Source organism: Charadrius vociferus, unplaced genomic scaffold, assembly GCF_000708025.1.
Source record: "Charadrius vociferus isolate BGI_N301 unplaced genomic scaffold, ASM70802v2 scaffold210, whole genome shotgun sequence".
Classification (NCBI taxonomy): domain Eukaryota; kingdom Metazoa; phylum Chordata; class Aves; order Charadriiformes; family Charadriidae; genus Charadrius; species Charadrius vociferus.
In genome coordinates, this window is record NW_009646421.1 from 890,957 (window position 1) to 918,192 (window position 27,236).

At 40.3% G+C, this 27,236-nt stretch overlaps 1 protein-coding gene across 1 annotated transcript in view; it reads right to left on the reverse strand.

Moving 5' to 3' along the window:
* Positions 1-859: 859 nt before the first annotated feature.
* GTF2F2 (general transcription factor IIF, polypeptide 2, 30kDa) overlaps positions 860-27,236 on the reverse strand; it is a 101,856-nt gene continuing 75,479 nt past the window's right edge. The window contains exons 7-9 of the mRNA XM_009881135.1: positions 15,907-16,006; positions 7,672-7,815; positions 860-979 (exon numbers count right to left, since the gene is read on the reverse strand). Coding sequence (XP_009879437.1) covers positions 860-979; positions 7,672-7,815; positions 15,907-16,006 — 364 coding nt within the window. The remainder of the gene's footprint in view (positions 980-7,671; positions 7,816-15,906; positions 16,007-27,236) is intronic.

Sequence of the window (27,236 nt, forward strand, 5' to 3'; positions counted from 1 at the left end):
AAAGCCAGCAATAAAAACATGGTTTGAAAAAACCCTTCATACCTGTGCTATGTAATTCAGTCAATAATGTAGAACTCTGCGTGGTACAAATTAAAATAACGCTTTTATTGATATGCTTAAACATAAAACATAGGTAACATCATAAAAAACCAAACAAAAGATAAATCTATTCCTTGATGTACCCAACAGACAGACATTTCTTTTTTTTTCCTCAGTAATTACCTGGAGGGGGATTGTCATCTTCCCTCTGACCTGTGTATCAAACAGCCTTCGCTTTATGGGTTTTTAACTGTGTTGATTTGTTCCCATGGAGTCTAAGGACTGCAATGAGCACCGCAGTTGCGGCTGTTTTTCCTAAAGCCAGATCCCAAAAGGAGCACCGTGTCCATTCCACCTAAATGCCGCACAAAGGGTTGTGTACCTTTGCAGCCTTCCAGATGAAGCCCTGACAGATCCCAGCAGAAGGGAGGTTATTAATCTGCTTCTACTGGAATGCAAAACCACCAAGTTGCGGGTTCCTCTAGGACATGTTTTCCTTCAAAGTTATCGAGGCTTGGAAAAGCCACAAAGCTACCAAGAAAAAGTAAGATCAGAACTCAAAAAGATTTCTAATAAAGATAAACCTAATACATGTTTATTCTATAAATATTTTTTTCCTGTCAAAAGACAAAACACTTATAGAAACATACAAGAAACATTCCTTGGAAAAAAATGAAGCTAAGGAAAATTACAAAGGATCAGCTGCTTTAATTTCACTCAAACCTTGCAGAATTGTGCTGTGCTCAGTCCTGTCTGTAAACCCACCACGGTTCCCTCAGTGCAATCACTCTATTTCTCTCTTGCTTCGTAAATGCTTTTGTTAATCACTCTTGTCTTCTCCTTGGTAGTGTCTGTATTCTGGCTTCAGCTCCCATGTGTTTTTGTGGGTCCCCTTCACGTTGTAGATGCCTATTTCTCTTAAAATTTCTTTCAAGTATATCTGAAAGGAAACAAAAAATTCAAGTTATACAGACAGACAATTACCACGGTTCCTAAACGACATCTCAAGATCTGCTCAATCACATCAACTCAGCTTGTAAAAATGACTTGGCGGACAGCAAGGTTGGCTGATCGGCACTACCTTGTGCGATAACGTCTCTGTGATAGACTTCAACCCCCAACAGGGGTTAGAGCAGCCCGGGTGTAACACCCGGCCCGGCACAAGCCCCAGGGATGCAGCAGGGAGCACCCGAGCCCCAGGGGTGACGGCTCGCAGGCAGTCCCTGCGCAGCCCTGCCGGGGTGCCGAGAGGCAGGCACTAGCTAGATGGATGCTCGTGGGCTGCCGAAACGGAGCTCCCAGCGCCTCCGGGAAGGCGATGCTGAGGTTACTGCAGACCCACAGCAGCAGCACCCACCCACAGACGAGCTAGTGGAGATGCTCCACAGCTCCTGGCTCAAGATGGGGCACTTGCAAAATCAAAAGGCTGAGATATGCCCATCGTACCCTGCGTATCAGAGGCACAGCTGGCCTAAAAATCTGTGTGCTGTTACGTTTCTCACATGACTATGGAGAAGTGGGGCCGCAGGCAGGCTTTCTGCCCTGGGAGATGTGCGGGTGGCCACTGTGCACAAGGGGCTCCCCAGGGTGGTGGGACACAGCCACTGTGCGGGTCTGTACATCACCGTTATGTCACACACCTTCCCCCTGCTGGAATTTCTCCACCTAAGCTGAAAGCTCTTGGCTTTTTGTCTTGCTTGGGCTGGGATTATCTGGAAACTGCCTGCCTTATTCAGACCCCATCAAAGCCCCGAGCTGTTGATTTTCATTTTGCAAAGCTTTAAGCATTTTATTATGGCCTCGTTTTTAGAGGACAGCTGAGTAGATGCCAGAGAATTTTCTAATACATTCAAATATTAAGGCTAGGAAGAGAAATTAAAAAAAAAAACAAACCCACAAGCAAAGCTATGATAACCAGTAGTATAACCTTTGACAAAAGACAGCTAACTAATATCACGAAATTAAAAAAAAAAAACCCCACAAGCAAAGCTATGATAACCTTTGACAAAAGACAGCTCACTAATATCACCCTCCTTTACTCTTTATAATAAACACCAGTAATTTGTTTCATTTTTTAAAGAGCCATTTGCCTGCTTGTTTGTTTAAATATTAATCGGGACTGACTTGAGTGGATTGCCATGGCAACCACAGACCACAGTTTAAGAATCCCCACATTAAATTAATAATTGCTTTAGTTTGAGCAATTTAATCCTCTTTGAGTGCATATATTGAACTGGAGTTACTGGAACCCTTGTATTTTCTGTATCTACCGTTCCACTAAGTGCAAATATCAACATACTCCAACTCATTAAAAAAGCAAATATTTGTTGATAACATAGGAAAAAAAGAAAAGCCGATTGCCCAGTCTTTTCCTTACACCATTCCCATTTTTTCCTAAACAGAAAAGTTGGGAAATAAACAAAAAGAATGTTCTCAGTCAGTGAAAAAAGTATCTTTTATAGAAACTGATTGTTTCTCTCTCTGCACGTACACATCAAAAATTTACAAAGCAAAAAAAATCCTGACTCCACGCTAGTGACGATACTTCATTTGGACTCATGTAGCAAAGTGATTTTTAAAAACCTATCTTGAAGCAACGAGGGCTGTTTAAAAGATCACTTTATCCAACAAGTAAGAAAGATGACCATTAACAGACTGCGTCTCCAAACTAGTTTCTTAGGGTCTTCTCTTTGACCAAAGCGGCTGCGGGCAGGAGCTGTGAGCGGGGAGCTCATTTTGCGCTGCAGGGATGGCTCTTCAGTCCTTGAGGGTTCACAACGCAAACCCCAGCAGGTGGCAGCAGGAGATCAGTATACCTCTCTCAGCACACCTTTCCACATCTCATCGTTGCAGAGATGCTGTCAGTATTTGAGAGTCAGGTGTCTGAGACGAATGTACTCACTATAACAGCAACTAGTGCACAAGCGGTTTTGTACGGTGACGCTGCCGTTGTGCAATGCATTTTTTTAAAAGGTCATTAAAGCAGGTGAAAAAGTGATTTCTATATAAGTACGTGTAGATGTGTATACCTGCATATCCACTGCTTTGTTTGCAATCCTTGTGCATGCACACGAGGTAGATTTCAGGAGGGTCACTGAACAGGCACTTCAAAAGATGGCAGAGTGCATGGGAGAAACACGCTCAGATTCAAGGTTAAATTCTGCTCTAGACCACGTGGACAGATTAATGAGAATTGGAAAAAAAAAAAAAATTATAATTGCCTCTCGTCCCATGAAGTACATCTATATGCAGTTCCTGGGCTGAGAGACCTAGTCTGCATCTGGGAAGCCAGGTCACGAGCTGTGACCATACCGAAGGGCTGAGGCAGAACGAAACCCCAGACGGCTCTGCATGGTCCTCGGCTCCCAGCAGCTCGCTGCTGTTCGGTGGCAGTATCTTTGGGTGACATTTTCCACAAGACAGTTCTCGCCTCTCCCTACTTGCTCATGCCTCCAAACCACCCACCCAGTTAAACAAAGGTTACTTTTCATTTCAACTAGTTTTCAGACCCAACTCTCCAGGCAGTTACGCTTCTCTCTGGGCAAAACTTCCAAGAGTTTTGATTCAACAGCGGAACAAAACGGAACAAAACCAACCCAAAATGAACGGTGAGGTAACGTCTGTGCCACAAGTGAGGGGACTTCAAGCTGGGACTGGGAACTACAGCAACTGAGAATTTGCAACATTTTCCTATTTGCTGTCTCTGCTGCGGGGGGAAACAAGCAGCAGTGCTTTTGGGCAGCGCAGCTGAGAGTGTTTAGCCCCGAAAAAATCATTCTGCATGCACAGACAACACTGAATTGTTGGGAGGTTTTAGACAACTACAAATCGGGGCTAATTCTGCTGTACTCTTTTGTACTTGAGAGCAAGTGGCTCGATGAGATGAGTTCAGGGGACGTTATGATTTTTCCTGCAGGATCACTTCTCCTTCCAGAAACCAGAACGCTCCGCCTGGGTCTGCGCTGTGCCAGGTTGGCCCATACATCTCGAAGCATACGACTCAGTCTGATACTGTGTCATCAAGAGAAACCCCCCACTATCCTCCAGTGATGCCAAATACTGAATTTTAGAGCCTGGTGAGTGTTAATCACGGGTCCACAATTTCTCCTCAGAAGGTGATTTGTCGTGTTTATATACATGCTATTATAACACAGAAGCTAATCGGCGGGTAATCTGTTTACACATTTAAGGCATCATCTTCTTTGTTACATCTTCCCCCATGATTTTTTCCATAAAAAGTGAAATGTTATTACAGAATTATGGGATAAAAAATTTCTGAAAAGCTGAGAGAGGAGTTAACTTCCAAGTTCTGAAAACCCTTCCAAAACTCTGAGGGGGTGAAAAAACCACACCACACTTAGGATAACCATTACTTAAAGCCGAAATATAAGAAAAAACTGTAAAAAATCTACCCCATTTTGAAAAAAAAATGCAGTTCATATTAGACTACTGGTTCCATTCTTCACAAATATTTGGTTGCTCACATAAAAAGCATATTATGTTCTCAGCCATTAAGTCCAAATCTAGAATTACTGCAGTATTTCCAGGGAGCACTTGGTATTTACATCTGGGTAGGTGGCAACAGATTTGCCTACTACTGCAAATTGTTATTTTTCATTAAAAAGAAAAACAAACAAACCCAGGTTTTCCTAATATAACAGTAGTTTTCATTTGGAGTAGACTTGCTTTGTGATTTCACGATCGCAAAATAAAGATGGCAGCAACTTCCCATGTAATATGCAACATATTCTGTAGCAAGGGTTTAATTTACTATTTACATATACCATTATGTAAGAAAAATGCCCTTATTTATTTGTTACTTCACTAACAAAGATGTTGATTCCCTTAGACGAATGTGTTTTAAATATTCTTAGCCAGTGATGTAAGCACCTAGAACTTACATTTTAACAGGAACTAAGAAGACAGCGGCAGCTGTATTTTTTTCTCGTGTCTGAAAATAACCTCAACACTTAGAAACTCAAAGGAGAAATTACATACCCAGACAATCTTAGACACTATGACAGAAAATAAAGCAGTGAACACTCAGCAGAGATTAATTAGCAGCCAACCTCTGTACAGCACAGAGAAAGTACGCCTATTCACCTGTTGGCATTTTACATTTTTTTGTCAGGTAAAGCTGCTCTGTGAACAATAAAGTCACAGTGGGCATTAGGAACAGATACTTTATTTGCAGAAAAAAACCCAAAGTTGCACACCAGAGGCTGAAGTCCGCAGCACCAGGGATGCTCGCACACAGAGCGAACACCGGCTGAGCAGCAGGAACCAAGGGATAGTATTTTTAAATGGAAATGGATGCCGTTAGCAACTCCCTACAAAAGTTTTTAACCAGAACCCAGATGGGAAATTATGGTAGCTTTAGATGAGGGGTAGATGACGTACTGAAAGACAGTTGTGAATTTATCACCATACTGGCTCCCCAACGAATGAAGGAAGGCGTAAGGAAGAGGATTTCCGTCATTTATTTTCTCAGGATATTCGGGTCTGAGGAAGCTGGAAGGGCAGCAACACCTAGGGCAAAAAGCCCGGCTGGAAACGAACACGAAACCCCTCACTCTTGCACACAGCTCAAAACTGAGACCGCACAGCCCACTCAGGGGGAGAGGATTTAAAGGTCTGACTACTCTCAGGAGCCCTGCAGGATTTTTAGCTAGCAGTAGAGATACTCAAATAAGAAACAGAGATGCAAAGATATAGCCCAAATAACATGTGACGTTGGGTCAAATTAGTTTACAATTTCCTTTTAATGTATCTGCATTACTACAATAGTTGAAAAAAAAAAAAAGGGCTAGATTTGCTGAGATGAAAGGATACAGCACAGATCCACTACACTACAGGCAGAATACACTCAGAAGCATATAATGATAGCAGAGATGCACAGACAGGCATAGAAATTTATCATAAAAGTAACAGAAGTATTCACGTGAGGTATTTTGCAAACACAGAATACAAAACTACCCTATATATCTAACCCTTCGGGCAGCAACTAAGGCAAAGATTGGATTAATCTGGCCCAGCTTCTGGTGCTTAATGAAGAAACTTGTGTCAGAAGCGCAGTTTTTCCAGGCTCCTTTGAGATGATGAGAGACAGGTACATTCAAGACGCAAATCACATCATAGAAGGAAGAACGCTTTTGTTCTCCCATGGCTTAAGTGGGAGTTGTGGGTGACTATTTCTAGCTGAAGCCATGTTAGATGGGATAAATCTGCATCTACTTACATTCAAAGTGATCGAGACAGTGACTATCACACCTATCTCTTACCAAAAAAAAACCTTAAATTTTTCTTGCCACTCCCTCCGTATCTTCATCCTATTCCTTCCTCCTTTTCAGCTCCCATGATCCACACACCTTCTCTGCCACACAGAGAACGAGTTGACTCATTAGATAAGTGAATGGAATAGAAGACATGAATATATTATCCAACTAGTTTCTTCCAAGGTACTAGAATACCGTGAACCTACATGTATTTGAATTGGGTAATATCTTCATGCAGCTTCTTAACCGAACAGATCGCACACCTTGTATTATATAAATCCTCTGATACAGCTCCACTTAATTCCAAATGTGAAGTGAGCAAAACCAGTAAGCATCTCCATTTTGTTCCCCTCTTTTAAAGAAGAATTTTTTCCAGAATCCAGCTGTCATTGTTCCTTCTTCTGCCTTAGCTCTAACAACTTTTGAAATTGTTCCTCCATTTAGACTCAAACATAATGAAGTCCCTTTAAGTTTTCTGAAAACTGCAGCTGCATTGAGTATAGATATCGAAGTCAGCACTGAAAAACATCAAAAGCACCAAAGATACTTCATGTGTCATTGTCTACCTCTGCTCCTGCCTGGTCTGCTCAAGGAAAGCTTGAACAGGGGAAGAAGGGAAAGTTAACTGGAAAGTTCGGGTTCACAGACAAAGGAGCTGGCAGACATCGCAGGGTAACACAGTCATCACGTGAGCACACATCTTCATGCTTTTCTTGTTTGTGCATCAAAACTGTTTAAAAAAAAATCAACCCAAACCCCAAATATCAACTCCCCGAACTCCTAGTCTAAAATTTATTCTATTTGTAAAGGAAATCAAGTGATTTTGGGGGTGCTGACATCATGCCTGAGCTCCCAATATGGATAATGTGTGTATTTAATACCAATTCCATGAAACACAATTTTCTAGACCCATAGAAAAACAGTAACCCCTGCTGCTATGCCAAAATAAAGTTCAGAGGCTGAAGGAAGGGCTGACCACCCACTTACACAAGCTCTCTACTGCTGACTGCAACAGAATTAAGCTATTACTTCAGTGAGGGAAGGAGTAGTATGGAGGAGGATCAGAGCATTACAGAATTTGTTTTCTGCTATTAAAGAGAACCTAAATAAGAAAGAGACCATTTAGGTTAGTTAAACCACCTCTGCCAAGAAAAAGCATACTCACTGCAATGCTTGGTATCCTAGAGAGTCCTACAATGGTGAACTTAAAAACTTTATGATTTCCATTTGTTGTAAAAGACATTTAGAGAGCTGTTTTAAAGGCATATAATATACATTGAACTATTTTCTGGACATGGAAAATATACACAATTTTAACTACTGAAAATGGTTATACTACAAGACTACTAGTACATACCACCGGCTGTTTGGTTATGTCCACCAGGTCTTTAATGTTGTAGTACTGGTGTTTCTCAAAGGCTGAAAAAAGCATGTCCAACACTTGTTGTTTATCAGCTCGAGCCCTTTTTCCATCTTCTTTCTTCTTCTTCTCATATTCAATCTATCAGATACAAAACATGTTTTAAAGACATTCATATGTAATGTCGCATAATTTTCAGTGCTGAAGATTAAGACATAAAAAACCTCATCTATTTAATAAAACACTGTTCAATGACTCAGTGCTTTTCATCTGGAAAATTTTCTTTTGAGCACTCGAATGTTCTTTTATGAACATAAACTAAGCATTTTGTCCTCAGCACAATAGGCTTTTCAGATATGTATCTCTGCGTTAACCAGTAAAAAACCCCAAAACCAGAGCCCAAACCTGGAGAGAGAATTACTATTAATACAGGAATCTAAACTGAGATCATATTTTCACTCCACCTCTGTTGACATCAGCTTCTGAAGCATAATGACAAATATAAAAAACCCTACAAATTACCACATTCGGGAAAATCCACACACCAACATGGCTACATCCACAGTCATAACAACCACCTGTCCAAAGGATGCTCAAATGGCCCTCAGATACTGCCTCATCTGTTCCAGAAACAACACTCAAGGCAACCGCTTCATCAATATAAAATCAATCTTCACCGAGTGAAGACGCACTTCAAGGACGCAGATGGCATCTCTTCAGGAGAAACCTGAGTAGCACACACAAACTTATGGTAGTCCGAAAAAAGCCACCCAAGGAAGTAGACGCCTGTCATTGCCACACATCATCCTATTTCAGAATGCATATTAAAAAGTATTTAGCTATCATAATCTGCACAAGATGACCATGTATTTTTGTGGAAACTTTTATCGCTGCCAGCATCCAAAAATACTTCCTGCATTTCCTCACGTTCATCATCAGAAGCAAGACTTGCACAGACCAACACACCCCAAACAAACCCCAATCACTGCAGAGTGCCAACCACAACATCTGCCAGCACATTACCCCATCCACCCCTAATACCACCCTTGATAACAGAAAACCACCAAGCTCCTTGGAACTGACAAACGTGACCCAGAAGGTAATATAATTCATGTAATCTTTAAGTGCTTTCAGGCAAACTACGTGGGTGAATCCAAAGCGGCACAATGCATAGCAGAAGAGATGCATGTGATCAATAAGGGACACATGCCTGGCTGCCAGTGGGATACTTTTGTACAGGAGTTGTTCTGCCTCTGATGTCTCAAACCTGATCCTCAAAAGTAAGACCTTCAGAGAAGATGCCTAGAATTGAAAATTCACAGTTCTACTGGATACTAAAAATCTTATTTTTAAGAAAAGAGATTAGTTTCATGGCACAATTTATTTTTTCCTATGTTTCCTTGCCAGCTAACTCCCTCCTACTCTCTGAGTGAAAATAGCCTGTCTCTTGGTATTTGTCCCAAAGTGGCTAAAGACTATTACCACCTTTGCTGCTGCTCACACGTCTCTGGACAGCCAACTATCTCAAATCCTGAAACAGATGTACATGTTTACTTTGAACACAGAGCAACTGTTCCCAACCTGTAGCTTGAAGACTGTTGCTTCTGCTTAAAACCTAAGATGGGCTTGGGCATCCAAATACTTGTCTGCTTTTCCAACCGTATGTTAGTGTTATAAAAGATTCAACCTCTCCACACAAACCCACACAATTGATTTTTATCCACTAATAGACTTTGATGCAACTACTTAACTCTTTAGCCTCTGCATTTAAAAAAAATAAACCTTTAAAACGGTAATAGCGTTGCAACAATAGCAAACTGTAGCATCAAGTAAAACAGCTTCACAGTACATCATCTTGGTTGCCACGATCTACAGCAGAACTGCTATGCCACAGAAACTCGAGCAGGAACACAAATCTAGGACATTGGCCTTGCTATTAACAATAGTGTGTCAAAACATTTGCTTCTTCTGAAAGCACGACAGACAATTAATTAGGAACCTCGGTTGACCTGGAAAAGGTTTTAATTGTAAGTTTTGGAAGGCCTGCTGTGGATTTAATTTCTGTTTCTCTACCAGTATAGTCTCACTACGCAGTATAATGCAAGTAGACTGCATCTATTTGTAAAACCATGAAGTAGAACTGCAATGGCATTGAAATATATATGAACAAGTCTCCTCAGCTGACACTCTTCAAAACTACAAGCCCAAAATACCAAGCAGCATGGCTGGCGTGTGCTCTGCCTTGCAACTCCACCAACAAAGCAGTTGGCCAGTTCTCTACTGGGTGTGTGTATATATATAGTCATACAAGTATTGGAGAAATAGGGAAAATCTCATTCACCTAAAAGTCTACTATGACCTACAGCGATACCCATGTCCTGGTAGGTGAGGAAGGGTTTCTGTATGAAGCACTGAAAGAAATGATACAAAGAGCATGAAGTAGGATGAGATTGGCCCTTTGCTGCATGAAATGTAGGATGAAATAGGAGCTGTGTGAGAGTGCTTGTCTCTTCTGCTGCCTGAAAGATAAGCAATACGCTAAATCAACTGTTTGATTGCCCAAAAGTTCTTTGCATCCTATCTTCATCTGATCTGACACTAGTCAGTTTGCGGCATTAAAAATGCTTTTAATTTACACCTGGCTTAAGTCAGAACTTACTAAGATATACGATGAGAATTTATATTTTTCCCGACAGAGAAACCACCTCTCTAGAGCAATCATCTACTGCCACTGCCATGTTCTACTCAATGCAATGGTGTAGGGACTTGCTGTAAGGGCATGGGTGTATCCTGAGGACAGTGAAATATGCAGGGCTTAAGACGTGCACTTTATGTATGATAGCTGTCCCTTCGGTCTTAAAAAAATACATGAATATGTCACATCTCAGGCTACAGTCTAAAGTTGATACTTCATGCTAGCATTGAAAAGCACCTTTTATGATCAGTACTCCATTACACTGTATATTTTGGAAGTCTTATTTCCATCTACAAGAACAATTTTGGTTTTTGTTTTCTAATATTATTTGTATTTGAAAACTGCAAATTTTTTGACAGGGCAAAACCCCTGTCCCATAAGTAATGAGACTGACAGTGCTTCAAATAAATGAATGAGTAAGACCATCACAAAGTATGATGGTATCATCATTCTACGTGGAATGAAACCAACATAGAGAAATTACCTGGCATGCACAAAGTTGCAGACAGTGCCATGTTACATTGTGTTTTCAGAGGAAAATAAGTCAACAACAGCAACCCAAACATTATTAAAAATAATCAATCAAGCTGGGTACAACAAGTATTTTTTGGTCATGTTTGAAAACTGCTCCAGATTTTTTCTCTCTGATATTTGATTGTCAAACACAGGAACTACTGTCCCGTAGGATATATTGTACGTTTCGCTCCACAGAAGGAGGAAAGCAGGAACTGCAACTTTATGTGATCCTCTTCGAAAATCAAGACGCTGACACTACATTCTCCTGGAAGCAGAGTTTTCTAATTAGCCACTGCAATCAACTGCAGTGGGCTTTCTTGTGGCTGAGTTTTCAGCCTTTTTTGACTCAGGGGTGCACAGAATTTTCCAGTTTCTCTCTGCAGTTGCTGATCAGGTCATGGCTGACACTGGTAAACAACGCTCTACTGGATTTTTGATACAGCCCTACTGCATTCGAGACACTGGCTTATGGGAGACTAGGACTGAGGACTTAATAATGTTGTAAATATATGCATGTTAATATTTTACAAGTGGAGGAGATGGATTATCCAGCATTAATTTGTTGCCAGAAAAGCATCCGATACTTTAAAGGTCAAGAGCAACTGATGTCATCTACCTGGACTTGTGCAAAGTGTTTGACACCGTCCCACACAATATCCTGGTCTCTAAATTGAAGAGACATGGATTCGACAAATGGACCACTCGGTGGATAAAGAACTGGCTGGACGGTCACACTCAAAGAGTTGCGGTCAATGGCTCAATGTCCAAGTGAAGACCAGTGACGAGTGGCGTTCCTCAGGGGTTGGTATCAACATCTTTGCCGGTGACATGGACAGTGGGGTCGAGTGCACTCTCAGCAAGTTTGCCGATGATACCAAGCTGTTTGGCAAGGAAGACACGCTGGAGGGGAGGGATGCCATCCAGAGGGACCTGGACAGGCTGGAGACGTGGGCCCATGCCAACCTCGGTGTGCTTATTGACCAGAAGCTCAGCATGAGCCAGCAATGTGCGGTTGCAGCCCAAAACGGCAACTGTATCCTGGGCTGCATCAAAAGAAGTGTGGCCAGCAGGTCAAAGGAGGTGATTCTGCCCCTCTACTCCATTCTTGTGAGACCCCACCTGGAGTACTGCGTCCAGCTCTGGAGTCCCCAACATAAGAAAGACATGGACCTGCTGGAGCATGTCCAGAGGAGAGCCACGAGGATGAAGTGAGGGCTGGAGCACCTCTCCTATGAGGAGAGGCTGAGAGAGTTGGGGCTGTTCAGCCTGGAGAAGAGAAGGCTCCGGGGAGATCTTATTGCGGCCTTCCAGTACCTGAAGAGGTCCTCCAGGAGAGCTGGGGAAGGACTTTTTACTAGGGCATGTAGCGATAAGACGAGGGGGAATGACTTTAAACTGGAAGAGGGCAGGTTTAGATTAAACATTAGGAAGAAATTTTTCACTTTAAGGGTGATGGAAGAAACCCATCTCCTTTTCTGTTTTTTGTTTTGGTTTTAAGGAGCAAGAACAAGAGTAAAGCGCTGAGGTTATTCCTTCTGTATGTGGCAGAGCTACAGGAATAATGGGTAACATGGGCGTATGGGAAAAGCTACTGGGACTCTCAAGGCAATCTCTGAGAAGAACAACAAAAAATCCATGGTACTGTTTGTACCTCTTCAAATGACATACAGTGAAAATGTGCTTAGCTAGCAACTAGCTGCTAGCTACAACTCTCCCCATGTAGAGAAAAAAACTACTCACTTTAAAATTGACGCTTCCTACATAAAGGAACAAAGTAACAGTAAGGAAATTCTCAACATTACCTTCACTGATGTTAGGTCTCCGACAGGACTATTTCATGACTGGGTATAAAATCCTGATTATATGAATAACAGTCTCCTGGACAATAACATGAAGCAGTCTTTTTAACCAAAGCACAATCCTTTTTTTTTTTTTTTTCCTAGTAAATTGTGATGCCCAGCATTCTTCTCTCTCTATTATTTTAGTGCCTCGGTACACTCTCCCCAGTAGGAGCTTCTATTTTACATTCTCTGGATGAGCTAAAGTAAATCAAGAAGGAGGGTTTGTGTTCTCTATACAAATGCAATGTGAAATTTCTAATATTCTTAATTCATTAATGTATAAAAACAACTCGCACAGAAAACTGAATCTCAAACCCTCCCTTTGTTGGGAAGTTATTTGCAGCTGGCATCCGAGTTGCCCACATTTTCATTAGCAACACGCCAGCATTTCCCTCCAACTTCAGCAACAGCTCCCGCTGTTGTCTAAAAACACGGAGTGCATTGTGAAGTGCTGTTAAAAAAAAAAAAAAGCACAGTATCTGTTGCTGTTTTCTTCTTTTTGTCTTGTGAATACGCTGCTTTTAGCAAGCTACAGCGCGGCCTTTCATTTTTTTTCCTTCCTGTTTTCTTTGCGAACAGGATGTTTTGTACATTGTAAACTAATTAATTTATTTAAAATTGTGCAGTTTTTAAATTTCAAAAGCATTAAAATATGATTTGCTTTCAAGAAAGGACCCTTTTAGAACAAGCTGCCGAGTACAGAAGTTGCAAGTTTATCCCTGCAAGACTTCATACAGAAATCAATTTCTCTTTGTTTACCTCCCCAGGATGTTGCCAAGCTTGCTAAAAGCTGCCAAAATTGCCTTCTTGAAGTTTTCATTAATACTGAAGCTGATGTATTACACTGCTTCGGTAGACAGCTAATACAAAGGTGATAGAGAAGTGAGATTAAATCTAAAGTGACATCTGATGACATCTGAAAGAAGTCTTAAAGGTTTTCCCATCACCCAGAGCACAGGTACCAACCTCTATAGTACAGGAGAGTGGTAAAAGGACAGACCACAAAGAAGCCTCTGAAGGAGTAACCAGGAGCCCTAGAGAACTTTTCTGCTACGTTACAAAAAAATAATGGTCACAGAAAAATTCCAGCTGCAAGAACATTAACATTGCAACCTTTTAAAGATGCACATCGTATACAGAAAATGAAGGTCCCCTTCCCAGACAAGAAAAGCTAAGTTATAATCCTGACGTATATCACAAGGGAATTGCAATTTCTTCTAATAAAAACATGGGTTTAATATAATTTCTTGAAAAAAAAAAATGATCACTTTCCCTGTCCTTGTATTCAAACAAGGTATTGCTATTTCCCAGTCACATATAATTTATTTCCATCTTCCTTCCTGTTAGATGTTCATTTAGGGGTACATGGAGCAGCCACACTTAAGCCCCATTTCATCTTCTCCCTTATCTCCCTTCAGGAAATTTTACCCTTTCTTAGTAAATGCTCATTCGTTCCTCAGAAACTCCCCTGAAGACAACCGAATGTATGAGCATGTATGGTAGTTTGCACATTTTTTTTTTCTTCTTTCTTGTGAAAAGTCCCCAACAGGGCTGTCATATAATTACAAGCAAGACAGCAAGTTTTAAGAAAGCAACTGCTGCTTGAAAACACCCGAAAAAGGTAACCAAGAGGTTTAAAAACTTCACGGACATGTTCTCTCAGTCGTTCATCTTTTCAGCCATCTAACCTGAACCTTAATAAAAGAGTTAATGAAAAGAAAGGTGTTGTAGGAAGTAGTCATGCCCGGGCCTCTAGAGTTAAGGCATGGCCACGAGTGACTCAAGTATCAGTATGTCCTACTAGATTTTTCCCATCAGAACACCTTTAAGGCAGACATGAAAAGTAAACTCACTGCCAATGGATTTCTGTTAGCATGGACAGCTATGTAACTGCTAAAAACATTACAATTACTACCCAAGAGCATCATAACTTTTAACAAGCCTGGTTACGTCCCGGTTATACCCCCTGAGTCTCACACAAGACCTAAATTTCTGTAATGATACAACAACCGCAGTTCGCAACTGGAATAAAGATTCAAAGATGGTCTCCAAGTTGAAGTCATACTGTTGTAATTATGCTACTGTCAGGGAAATGGCACAGAACCCCACTAAAAACAGACACTGTACATCACCGTAGCTCATTCCAGAATTAAAGAAAGAGAATAACAATAGCATCATAAAGCAATATACTCATATAAAACTGCATTTGCATAGCAGGATATACCAGTGTGACTATTTTGGTTAAATGTCATTCCCTTAGCTGAAATAGTTCTATTGGTATGATCATCTATGTATAGATCAGACTTTGAACAGTAACTACTACAAAACAGTCCCATGAGAAAGAAATGATTATTTTTGGTTCTGTGGAAATAGACTGCCTTTCAGAATAATGCTTAAATATCATCCAGTATATTGTCATTTGTTTTATGTAAACAAAATCTTAATAAAAAGTGTAAAAGTTTAAATGACTAACACAGTGACTCATTTTCAGTATGACTTAACATTTCTCACATTCAACAGTAACAGCGATTATATATGCATACACACAAATTACTCAAAGAGGATCTTTAAGAAAAAGGACATTATAGTTTTTATGTACATCAACTGATCTGGAACAGCAGTGTGGGTGTAATATTGACAAAGCTAATGATGCAAATAACACGTACTATGAAGGTATGAAACTGTGAAAAATTATCAGCTGTTATTCTTTTCTACTTGTTGTCAGTTCCTGCAAAGGACTGGAAACTAATGATTCTTTTCAAGTCTTTTACTCACCTCCATACGGTATTTTATTTGGCTCAAAGGAGTGCTTCCACATCTAATAGCACAAAGGCAGAACTGCCTTTTATCCCCAAATTTCAAAATTACATTTCAAAAAAGACTAGAAGAAGAATGTAATAAAGACACTAGAAAAGGCTCGGGTAAAGGTGGTCTGCCCTCCATCAGGCAACACGAGAGAGTTAGAATTGGCAGACCTTAGCCCCAAGGGTGATGTTGGTCTCAAGACAGAAAGAAGATCCCCAAAGACAAAATCAGGGAGAAAACAGATAAGATGGAACATTTCCAAAGACAGTGGCCAACTGCGAGCAAAAGGGCTGCAGGACAGCAGCACAGCGATTCTGGAGTCCTGAGCCAGACTCCTGGCTAGGAGAATAAGGGAGAATACTGAAAGCTACTTACATTATATTGATGATTAGCCACCGGTTTATAGTTCGTGGTTACGGCTTTGTCCAGCTGCTGTGATAGCCTTACAGGTTTAGAAGATTCTTCTATCTGTAATCTGCAAAAGAAAAGAAGAAGAGAATAAACAAAAAGTTCAGACGAGTACACACTCAAAATGAATTCTAAAAATCTGCAAGTACGAACCAGCCCGTGTCAAAGGTCAGCTGTGAACAAATCATACGGCAAAACAGATGCACTCTTCTAAACTAAGTTTTTCCTACTCTATTTTCACTTGAGGACCCTATGGATTATTAGGACACTATATGCTACAGAAGATACTGAAATACTAAAAACCAAGGAATTGTGAAGGGAAAACACTAAAAGCCACGTTTGAATACAAGTTTTATTCCAAAAAGCCTGTCACTCAGGTGGAAGAAAAGCTCATGCTCTTAAAAAGAGCCAGCAATGTGCCCTGGCGGCCAAGAAGGCGAATGGCATCCTGGGGTGCATCAAGAAGAGTGTGGCCAGCAGGTCGAGGGAGGTCATCCTCCCCCTCTACTCTGCCCTGGTGAGACCGCATCTGGAGTACTGCGTCCAGTTCTGGGCTCCCCAGTTCAAGAAAGACAGGGAACTGCTGGAGAGGGTCCAGCAAAGGGCAACAAAGATGATTAGGGGACTGGAGCACCTTTCTTATGAGGAAAGGCTGAGGGACTTGGGTCTCTTTAGTCTAGAGAAAAGAAGATTGAGGGGGGATCTTATTAATACATACAAATACTTAATGGGAGGATGCCAGGGGGATGGGAGCAGTCTTTTTTCAGTGGCGCCCAGTGATAGGACGAGGGGTAATGGGCATAAACTTGAACATAGGAAGTTCCATCTTAACATGAGAAGGAACTTCTTTACTTTGAGGGTAGTGGAGCACTGGCACAGGCTGCCCAGAGAGGTTGTGGAGTCTCCCACTCTGGAGACATTCAAAACCCGCCTGGACGCTGTCCTGTGCAACGTGCTGTAGGTGACCCTGCTCTGGCAGGAGGGTTGGACTAGATGATCTCCAGAGGTCCCTTCCAACCCTAACAATTCTGTGAATTCTGTGAAAAAGAGATGAAAGCCAGACCAAATGAACCCAGAATCTCTCAGCTTACCCAGCTGAGGTAAAAAACTTCCAATCCACCTCTGCTGACTCCCACAGCACAGTGAAGATCAGACTCCATGACCTCCTCTTAGATATTTTAATGTAAAAATATAAATTTCCGTGACCTTTCTTTTGGCATTATAGTGCAGTAACAGAGCACAAATAACTGTTTTACGAGCACTTTTAAAAATGTGAAGACAGAGAAATCCACCCAGGTTCAAACCAACGTACAATCAAGTCTCAGTCATGCAGTTAACGAAAGGTGACCTTCAGTCCTCTTCGGGGAAGACTCTGAGAAGGTCAGAGGTTGAACACATTTTGTCAAGCTCATCCCTGTGTAATTTAAAGCTTATGCATGATGGTCTAGCAGTGCTCCATTTACTTCAGGTTTAACACTCAAGAATTACTACTTGAAACAAAGATGCACGAAACCAAGCTTTAGAAAGGTGCAGGACAAAACCCCTTCTAAAATAGCTTAATGGCAATACAATTAATATTAAGATAAAACTAAGTCACCACCAGCGACAGCATTTTGTTTCCAAAGGTGTATCTTATAGGCAGAAGAGCCAATTTTCACTAAACACAATAAAAGACTTAAAGCCCAATAAATTTACAGTGATGTTTGCATGGTTCCAAAGAAAAATTAATTTTGTTACTTTAATGCAAATAATAACTGCATGTTTATTAATGTAAAACACAAAAGCAACAAAACAGACAGGACTTTAAAAAACACTGTAAGTGTTTGAGATCACTAATTTCTTTTCGTGAAAATGTAACGTAGACGCAAAAAGCTAAATTTAAATTCAGCATGCTTCTGATTTAACACCTGAACAACCTAAATAAATTACATTTGAAGTAAACATTAAATTAAGAAATAAATTCTCTGATTGTAGCAACGAGAACTAAAGTCAATCATCCTTCATAGTTAGTATGGCTGGACAGTAGTTGCCGGTAGTTTTGTCTCATACACGGATCGAAACTTACTTTCTCCTGAATCTTTGTAGACTTGTCATTTGTTCTATAGTTTTAATTACCCTTAAGCAACTATTGTCTTGTATTCTTCATTTCTACATCAGGAGAAGGTACATCAATGCCGTTTTCTGTCCAAACGTAGCACCTTTTTTTCTTAGCTTGAAGGATAATCGATCGGAAGGTAAACGAGCACTGAACACTTTTTACTCCTGTTCTGGCAAACAAAGGTAGAAGTTTTTATCACAAGAGTTTATCTTTTGGCCTTCAATCTAATTAAATGATTTTAAAGATTTTATTGATCTGGTTACCGAAGGTCTTCTAAACTCACATTTCACAAAGAGGCACAGGCTAAAGCTAAATCAATATCTTTTTTCCAAATCTGTCTCTTTCTCCATTTTGTCATTGCTTACTTTTTTTCTTTTTGGTCTCAATGACTTTTTCAATTTTTAAGTAGTTCGGCTAATTTTTTTTTTTTTTAATCTTCTCTTGCAGTTCTTCACCATTTTTTCCAACTGTTTTGACCTGGGGTGTTTTCCAGTCCTCCCTCTCCCCTGTTCTAGCTATTTTTCATCTCCCTCTCCCCTCTCAACATTTTTCCTTTCTGTAAAGATTTTCCACTCAACCTGTTTACTAATACTGTTCCTGTTCATGAGGCAAAGGCTTCTGGAGATAAACTGAGAATTCTTGTCTCTCCTTTCCCCTCCAAAGCCACAGCACCACCTTCATGTGGACCAGATTTAGATATTTGATTTCTGATGTTGATCCAGAGTCCTTCTCATTACAGCTGCAGCACAGGTAAGCGACAGACAAGGTTCCTAACAATATTAAAATAGACCAGATGGTCTCACGTTTTCAGGCAGTGTTAGGCTTTCAACGGTGGCATTTCTCTGTGATTAAATCCTCCTTGTACCAGGCTTTATATTCATTACTCTTTACAACCTAAATTTACAATATCCTCCATTCCTTCAGGAAAACAGCCAAAGAACAGTAGCCCTTCAATGATGAAATGCCAGAACACTGAAAATATGGACCTCAGACTGTCCTCAGAAGGAAAAGCTTTAGAATGGTGATGTCAACCCCCCTCCAGCTTCTTAATAAATTAGATATTTAAGCGTGCAAACAATTGATAACTCTTTAGCCTAGAGCCTGTCATGAACTTTGGACACCACTCGGTGTTGAAAGTCTCTTCCCGTTCTGGCATTTTAAAACTACAATCCAGGAAATTTCATCACCCATTTCAGTGCAGCTTCCACAAATTAATCCTTCTTTACATGAAAGAACACCAGCAATTTATTTCTCAACATTTTTCACTTGCCATACAGGATATGCATTTCAGGTTTTTTATTTTCAGCTGCTAATTTCCAAATCGGTAGAAAAACAAATGTGTAGGAGAACTAATGCACTCCTCAGAGGCCTCCAAAGCTTGATGGCAGTGAAGTTACTTTTAACATGTGAAGTTCCCCAGCACACAATCTTGAAAGCAAAGAAAAACTTCTTGCCTGCTCAGGAAATGGATGGAAGCCTACCAAGTGAAAATGGAAATGGAAAATCGAAGTTGGTTTGTGAAATGACGGACTTCAGAAAGATGTACATGTACCAACTAACAAATATACCAGCTACAAATGTTCACGTCTCTGAAGGAAATTTCAGAGATATCCCTGTTGTACTTCAAGGTTTCTTGCCAAAGGTTTCCAAATTATGACCCACAGACCTCAGATGGTATTTAGAAAACTGGCTAACAGTACAGCGCTAATGATTTTTCCTGTTCCTAGTTAATAAATTGCTGTAGGGAGAACCAAAAATATATTACATCCCTGGCATTACTTTTTAATGCAAGCAATTACAGCAGTTGCCACATGCCAATACGGAAATCTAAATGGGAAGTGCACAGTGACTCAGGAGGCAAACCTTTTTATTAATATGCATTTATTCTACACATGCATCTTGCTCTTCTCCCTAATGGCTGCCCTTCTCATTTCTTTTTCTGCAGCTTTCAAGATCTCCTGGAGAACGACAGAGCCTCATGGTGCTTTCCTTCCACCGGGCCTCCATACGGAATGTGGTCACACAATCCTATGTGGAACAACAGCTGCTGTGCATCTGGAGTTAACCTCCCCAAAATGCACAAATACAGGTAAAGGGCATGACAAATGTGGTATATACCTCAAATTAACAAATGGTTCATGTGTGCATAAAGCACTGAAATTTGCTTAGCACATTACAAAGGGTAAAGACAAATAGCCTGTAATCATTTTGTCCAGATCATGTGTTGGTACAGACACTATTTGCCACTATTTGCAGGGAAAATAAGGTGTGGAGGTTTTTTTTGTTTGGTTGGTTTGGTTTGGTTTGGTTTGTTTTTTTTTTCAAAACCATGCCATAATTTTCTCACATTCAGAAAGTATTATGTCTGGGTGAATATAACTGAGTTTTTAAATTTGTATAGCTGTTGTTTGAAAAAAGTTGATGAAATATAAATTTATATATTCTAGTAATTATACACTCAAAACTTTATAACAAAAGCTATGAATTGGGCATTATATCAGCCTTTTAGACCAATGTTTTAACATGTTACAGTTACTTTTAAATGCTCATTTCTTAAACAGAATTTAAAAAGCAGTATTAAACCAAGTATTATGTAGCATTTTGTACAGGGTTTTCTCAGAGTGGATCTGCTGACTCTTAATTGAAACTGTTAGTAGGAATAATAAGAAAAAAATCAATAGATATTCTGAGTCACTGGTGACACCGATTTAAAGGAGCAGTGGCTTTTTACCTAGTACTCTTTGTTATGATTTGCAGGAGTGTGACAGAAGCCTTAGTTATGGCTCAGAACTACACAGAACTCTCCAAGGAGTTAAATTTTCCACTTGACTCTTGTTGAAATAGCTAGCGCCATAATTCATGCTAATATCCGGCCTAAAAAATCAAAAGAGAATGCGGATTTCTTTTCCTAAATCTGCCAACAAATTAGCGACAGAGCAGCCACCAGCCTGCACACTGTGGTTTTCTCTTCCACCCCCAAGATCAAATATAGCTCTTCTGCCTTGAAATACAGCAAGTAACCAGCATGGCATCGAATTCACCACGGTCGTTTCCCAGCAAAATACATTTTATACTGCAACTCTGATTTGTCATTGTGCCTACAGTTGAATAAGGGGAAAAAACATTCAAACAGGCTGGAAATAATTCTATAGGACTTGTCAACATGCAGCAGGCTCATAAAGGGAGACAGATGAAGGCAATATGTACATTCCTAGGACGAGATGCTCACTGGCTTTTAAATATACGTATCTTCCAGCAATAAAAAATAAACCAAAAACCTTTAGAATAGATGATTTCCTGTGATTAATGTTCCACCACAAAACAAATATTTTAAAGATTAGAAGCAGGTATTAACCAGAAATGCTGCTAGCGCTTGAATTCTTGACATTTCTAAATAAATTATTGTACGGACGGGACTGAAAAATTTGAATACCTTTCTGTGCTTGGCTGTATTCACACAGGGCACTAGAAAGCAAGGAGCTAACCTTATTGTTGCAAAAAAGGAAAAGTTGGTTTGTTTCTCTCTCTGCAATATCACCCAACAGAGATGCACTGGAAAAAAGCAGACCCACTGCCCAAACCTTTGGAGGGGAAGAAACACAAGCTCTCCACATCGTTTTGCAGCTTTTTTTTTTTTTTTTTGACTCCTCGCAGAAGTTCCCAGCCCAGTACCAGGGGAGCAAACGCCAATGACTAATGCTCTCTTAGTTCCTTACTCAGTAATTTTGTACTTGAACCAGACACAGGCAGCTGCATTACGTGAAGTTTCATGCCATCTGATATGGGCAACAAAGTTTTTTCTTTGCTTCCCTATTTTGCTAAGCATCCCAAACGTGACAGAGGTAGGAATGTCCTGCAAAATCTCATCCAGACCAAGCTAATGAAATAAATGTAACAATGCCGCTTCACACCTACTTCTCTTGTGTTCATTTGGACTCCCGCACCGTGCTGAGGTTCAGGCAGCATCTTTTCTGACTTTTCTTCCAAGCAAGAATATTAGTAATATAAGAAGTGAGCAGATGATGGGCAAGGGATGAAAACTCCTACAAGATGCTGAAACTCAAAGTTTTTGTAATTCTGTGAGAACTAAAGGAGGGCAGCACCCTATGGTGCATATCCTGCTAAAACAACCCCATGGCGATGCCCAACCACAAACAACATAGGAAATTACCAGAATTACTTCATCGGTAAAAATACATGTTATCTAATAATACTGATGACAACCTGTTGCTGCACAAAACAATCTGTCATATATTCTGAAAGATAAGAACCAGTAAAATGAAAATTCAGCACGTGGCGTTTCATTGTAAGAAGAAAAGTCCTACTGTCTCACATTAAATGGAGGTGGATGACTGCCGCCTGTTACACGGATGAACCTACTATTCTCCTTCAGATATTGAGTGTTACTCCAGCACACATCCAGTCAAAGCAAAGTGAGTCCGTCTCCATTTATAAAGACTAAGCAGGCAGACAGAGAAGAGGATAAGCTGAATGGAAATGGCATTAAGAAGTGCATTTGCCAGCACTAAATAATGAAATGTTCCAAATTATTAATATAGAATATGATTTATAACTAATTTTAAGTCTTGAAATCCTGGCATTTCAAGAAAAGTGCTGTAATTATTTTATGCTCAGGAAGCCTATTAGATTTTTCTGAAGTTGACAACTTCAACTATATATGTTGAAGGCTGAGCAATGAATCATACGAATATAAGATAATTTCGTGTCTAATATTGAGACAAGCACCACAGTCATAACTGAAGACTCCAATTCTACACATCTTTCTCCAGTACAGAACATGAGATGATATGAATGGCAATTAAACAATAAGAAACAATTTCTTATGCATTTTATTTTCTGGTTTGATAAAATAGGAATAATTGTTTTAAACCACTAAACTCCCATTTTTCCTCTCTGAGTTTAGTATTGCAAATGATTAAAAACCTTTTGGCTTGAAGTTGTGAAGATAAATAATGTAAAGATAAAGTAAGACAGACTTTAGCATTCTAGGAGTCATATAATTGAATGACCTTCCCTATTATTTGATGCCCAGCTTTAAACAGAGTGATGCCCTAATGCAATTAGCATGAAGAAAATTATGAGATCTGCTTGTTTCTTGTCTTTGCCTCTGTTAGGATTGTCTGTCCAGGTTTGTGTCTCTCTATGTTTTGTTTGTTGTTTCTCCCCTTTACTCAACACCCCTTTTTGCACCAAAAAGGGTCCTTGACCAGATACCCTTAAAGGAGCAGATGCCCATTCACCCTTGTGAAGCAAGGCAGCCTCTGCACCCTCCTTGCTTTCCAGGAGGACTTGGATCAACTTATCATTGCTCTCTTGCGAGGTGAAAAGGCCCTTCCACCGCTGTCGTGCTGTGGATCGATGGAAAGGCCTCGCGTGGTCAATCATAGAATCACTTAGGTTGGAAAAGACTTTTAAGATCATTGAGTCCAACTGTGAACTTAACACTACCAAGTCCACCACTAAACCACGTCCCTCAGCATCACATCTATGCATCTTTTAAATACCTCCAGGGATGGTGACTCAACCACTTCCCTGGGCAGCCTGTTCCAATGCTCGACAACCTTTTCGGTGAAGAAATTTTTCCTAATAACCGATCTAAACCTCCCCTGGCACAGCTTGAGGCTGTTTCCTCTCATCCTACCACTTACTGCAAAGAAATGAACATTTCCTTATTATCATTCAGATACTCTGGAAAAGCAGAAGTCTGCAGCTCTTGTTGCAAATGTCAGGATTTTGCAGTCCTTTCCATCCTACAGTCAGCGTATTCAATCATTTTGCGCCCAGAAGGGAAACAAACCCTCCGTTATTGGTTCCTACCATACTTCCAACATTTTCTTATTAACAGACACACCATGAACGTCTCTGTTCTGCCCAGTTTTCAGCCCAACACAAATCCCAACACAAGCGAGAAGACAGAGTTCAAGAATAAACAAAAGCAGAACTAAAGGGGACAGTCTTGTCCAAGGATGAAGCCAGGGTGCAAGTGCATCCATGTACGCTTTGTTATATTCTGTATCTTTATACGGGGCACCTCACCTTAGTTTCTAAGTGGATAACACTGCGGGACACAGTACATTTTATACTGGGGTGCTTATAATTGTGGCTTATTCCAGTGACAGAAAGGTCTAAAACTAGGGTCAAGTAAAATCTGGATGTCCTTTTGCGTTGGTCAGTGCACGTGGGCTACCTTGAGCACAGGCATGAGACGAGGCATAAGACCGGCAGAGTGACAAGGTACGCCAAGCAGAAGAAATTAGGCAGCATGTCAGAAGAAATGGGAACGCAGGTGAAATTTCGGAGACAGCACTGAAGAGCCATGCAGATGTAAATGACACACATCGGTCCTGTGTGGAAAAAGAGAGGTAGGTGACAGAGAGGCTGGAAGAGAAGCAAAACATAATGGGAAGAAGAGTCTGGTGGACGCACTGCAGGAAAACAGCAAGGAAGGGGAAAAAGTAGGTTAAAAAGTCTTAGTTTCCCTTTGGGTTTGTTCAGCTAAGACACGCACACGAAGATCTGCAGACCTCTACTTCTGAGCTAACCCTTCGACATCGTCTGTACAGCAGTCCGTACAACACATGCAGATGTCCATGTCTGAAATATTGGTAGGAAAGAATAACCAGAGAAAGTGGATCCTTGCTTCGGGGGAAGCATGGGGAATCTCACAAGCCCACTATGAATACTACAGAAAGCAAAGACTGAAGATCTAGGAAAAGTGACTCATTAGTGACACTTTAATTTTAATCTGAAGACTATCCTCCTGAATTAAAGCCAGATGTATTCCTTTCAAAAGGGTCACATAGAATTTTAACTATGCACACACACATATTTTGTTCCTATCAAAAAAGATCCTTTAGGAAACAAATATACAACATCACTTCTTCCTCTTTTATGCTACTAGATGGTTTAGAATGTGAGTTGGAAAAGAAAATAAAGACTGCATGGTTTTGGGGAGGGGGTCAGTGTTCTTGAACATGTACAAGTGGGCTTAAATACATGTAAAAACATATGACGATAATAAGTGTACTTATTATTTTTAAGGCAAAAGTGTAAGGAACGGTTTTATCCCCCTTGTTGTCGGCTCAAGACTTTTTCTTGCTTTACAGCCAGGTGTTGGGAAATCTCTTGCCTCTTACCTAAAGGGACATTTATTCTCAATTGTCAACAAACAAAACCAGCCAACTGAAAAATAAAGTATTTGAAGCACCGTTGACAAAATGCAGACTGCTAAAAACAACAGCATGGGTAAAAGGGTTAAACTGTGCGTGCTGAGCACTTCGAGTTTTGATCTAGGTGACAAATGACGCCTGTGCCCTTGAGATTTTTGAACAGGAACCTGGGATAAGATGTGTTTAAAGTCAAGCCCTGTTCCCAGCTCTGCACTGTTATGCCACGTACACCTTTCTGAGAATTATGCCATTTGGAGTCCTATTCTTATCTAAACTTTGGAGACAATCAGGTTCTATATTTTATGTCTGTCCCGACTACCCTGGGTTGCCTGCTCTCCCACTAATACAAATAAACAACGTGTTTGAAAGTGTGTGCGTCTGTACTTGGGAACCTCCAGATGGAAATTGTTTCCTGTTTAATAAAAACTTCATCTTGAATATTTTCTCTGATATCATAAACAAATTAGTGCCGGTATTATACTTGGATGCCTGAGGATGTAAGAGGAAAGAAAAGATCTGACATCCTAATGTAAAAACCAAGACAAAACAGATCTTTATAAATGAAGTTACCTTCAGGTATTCATATATTTTAAAGACAGAAATGATCATTCTAATCATGAAATGATAATCTAAATTTTTCTCCTGTGTACTACTGACTGAAGAGCCTGATACCTCAGGCTCATAATTTCAACTTTACTATGCTACATCATTTATAGAAAAACATCCTGTCATGATTCAAAAAAACAAAAATGATGAAGAATCACTGTATGTCTATGTCGCCTTATCATGTTTTTAAAGATGAAGGCTCCTTTCCCACTACCATTTTCAAAGACGCAGTTTTCTTTCCTGCTCCCATTTTCCTTAGTCCTCAAATTTCTCTATAAAGAATGGATTTATTAGTTAGACATTATTTCAATTTAGATTTTAGAAGAGGAATTTTAAATTCTCAACTATTAATTATTTCTAAAAGCAAAATAGACTTGTCTCAAAATCACATCATCTTCATTTTCCTGCCAAAACTAATTTGCAGTGCTTGTTGCTGCTTTGAAATCAATGGTATAAATAATGGGGACTTGTAAGTCCAGGCAACACAAAGCCAAACACTTCTTGTTGCTGTCTGCAGTTCCAGAAACGGTGTAACATTTTGCTAATGGAAACAAGAAAGGAGAATTTTAGGAATGAGTCTCTTTAACAGAAAACCACATTTTCACCATACCCTGAAAGGCCTAGGTCTTGAATTATTGGTTAAAAGGTGGACGATTTACAAGCTCGGTCAATTCGCTATGCAATTCTTTTCATGAAACTGCTCACGTAGCTAAAGAGAAGCTGGAAAGAAAGAGGCAGACTGTTGGCTACAAGTCCTCAAATGAAAAAAAAAAAAAACCCAACCTTACAGCATCTCAGCTAACTCTCCTCAGTCTGAACCTTTCCTCCCCTTCTCCCGCAATACGTCTTTAGGGAGTTACAGCTGCCAGCACTCTGCCTCCAACTACGCGCTCCCGTCTCCAAAACTCCACTTTCCCAGATACCTCACCACTCCCCCGATAGCTCTGCAAACAGCCACGGCATCTGGCTCCATTGGGGATCTTCCAGTTAAAATTTACTGTAAACAATTTAACAGTTTGTGGCAATCTGGGAAACATTTGGATTGCTTCCCTAGAAAACCTAGCTGGCTCAAATCCTCGAGGTTTTTCTCTGTCTCTTCCTTCCTTAGCCTGCAGACCTAAAATGCCAGATAGCGGAATGCCTTTTTGAGGACATTCACCTCTCTTCTGTTAAAATAAACTTGGAAACAACCAGCAAGGGACTGATGAAAGGGCACTGAAATGAAACTGCGGGGAAGAAAACATTGTGCATGCCTGTGTGTTAATGTCTAGATACTGCCATCGATAGCTTAAAAGGTAATCTTGCACAGTTCAGCTACTGTTAAATAGCTTAACCATATGCTTGCACTAAACCGCTGAATTAGCTCACGTTGAACTGCTGAATTACCCCACCCAACACTCTTT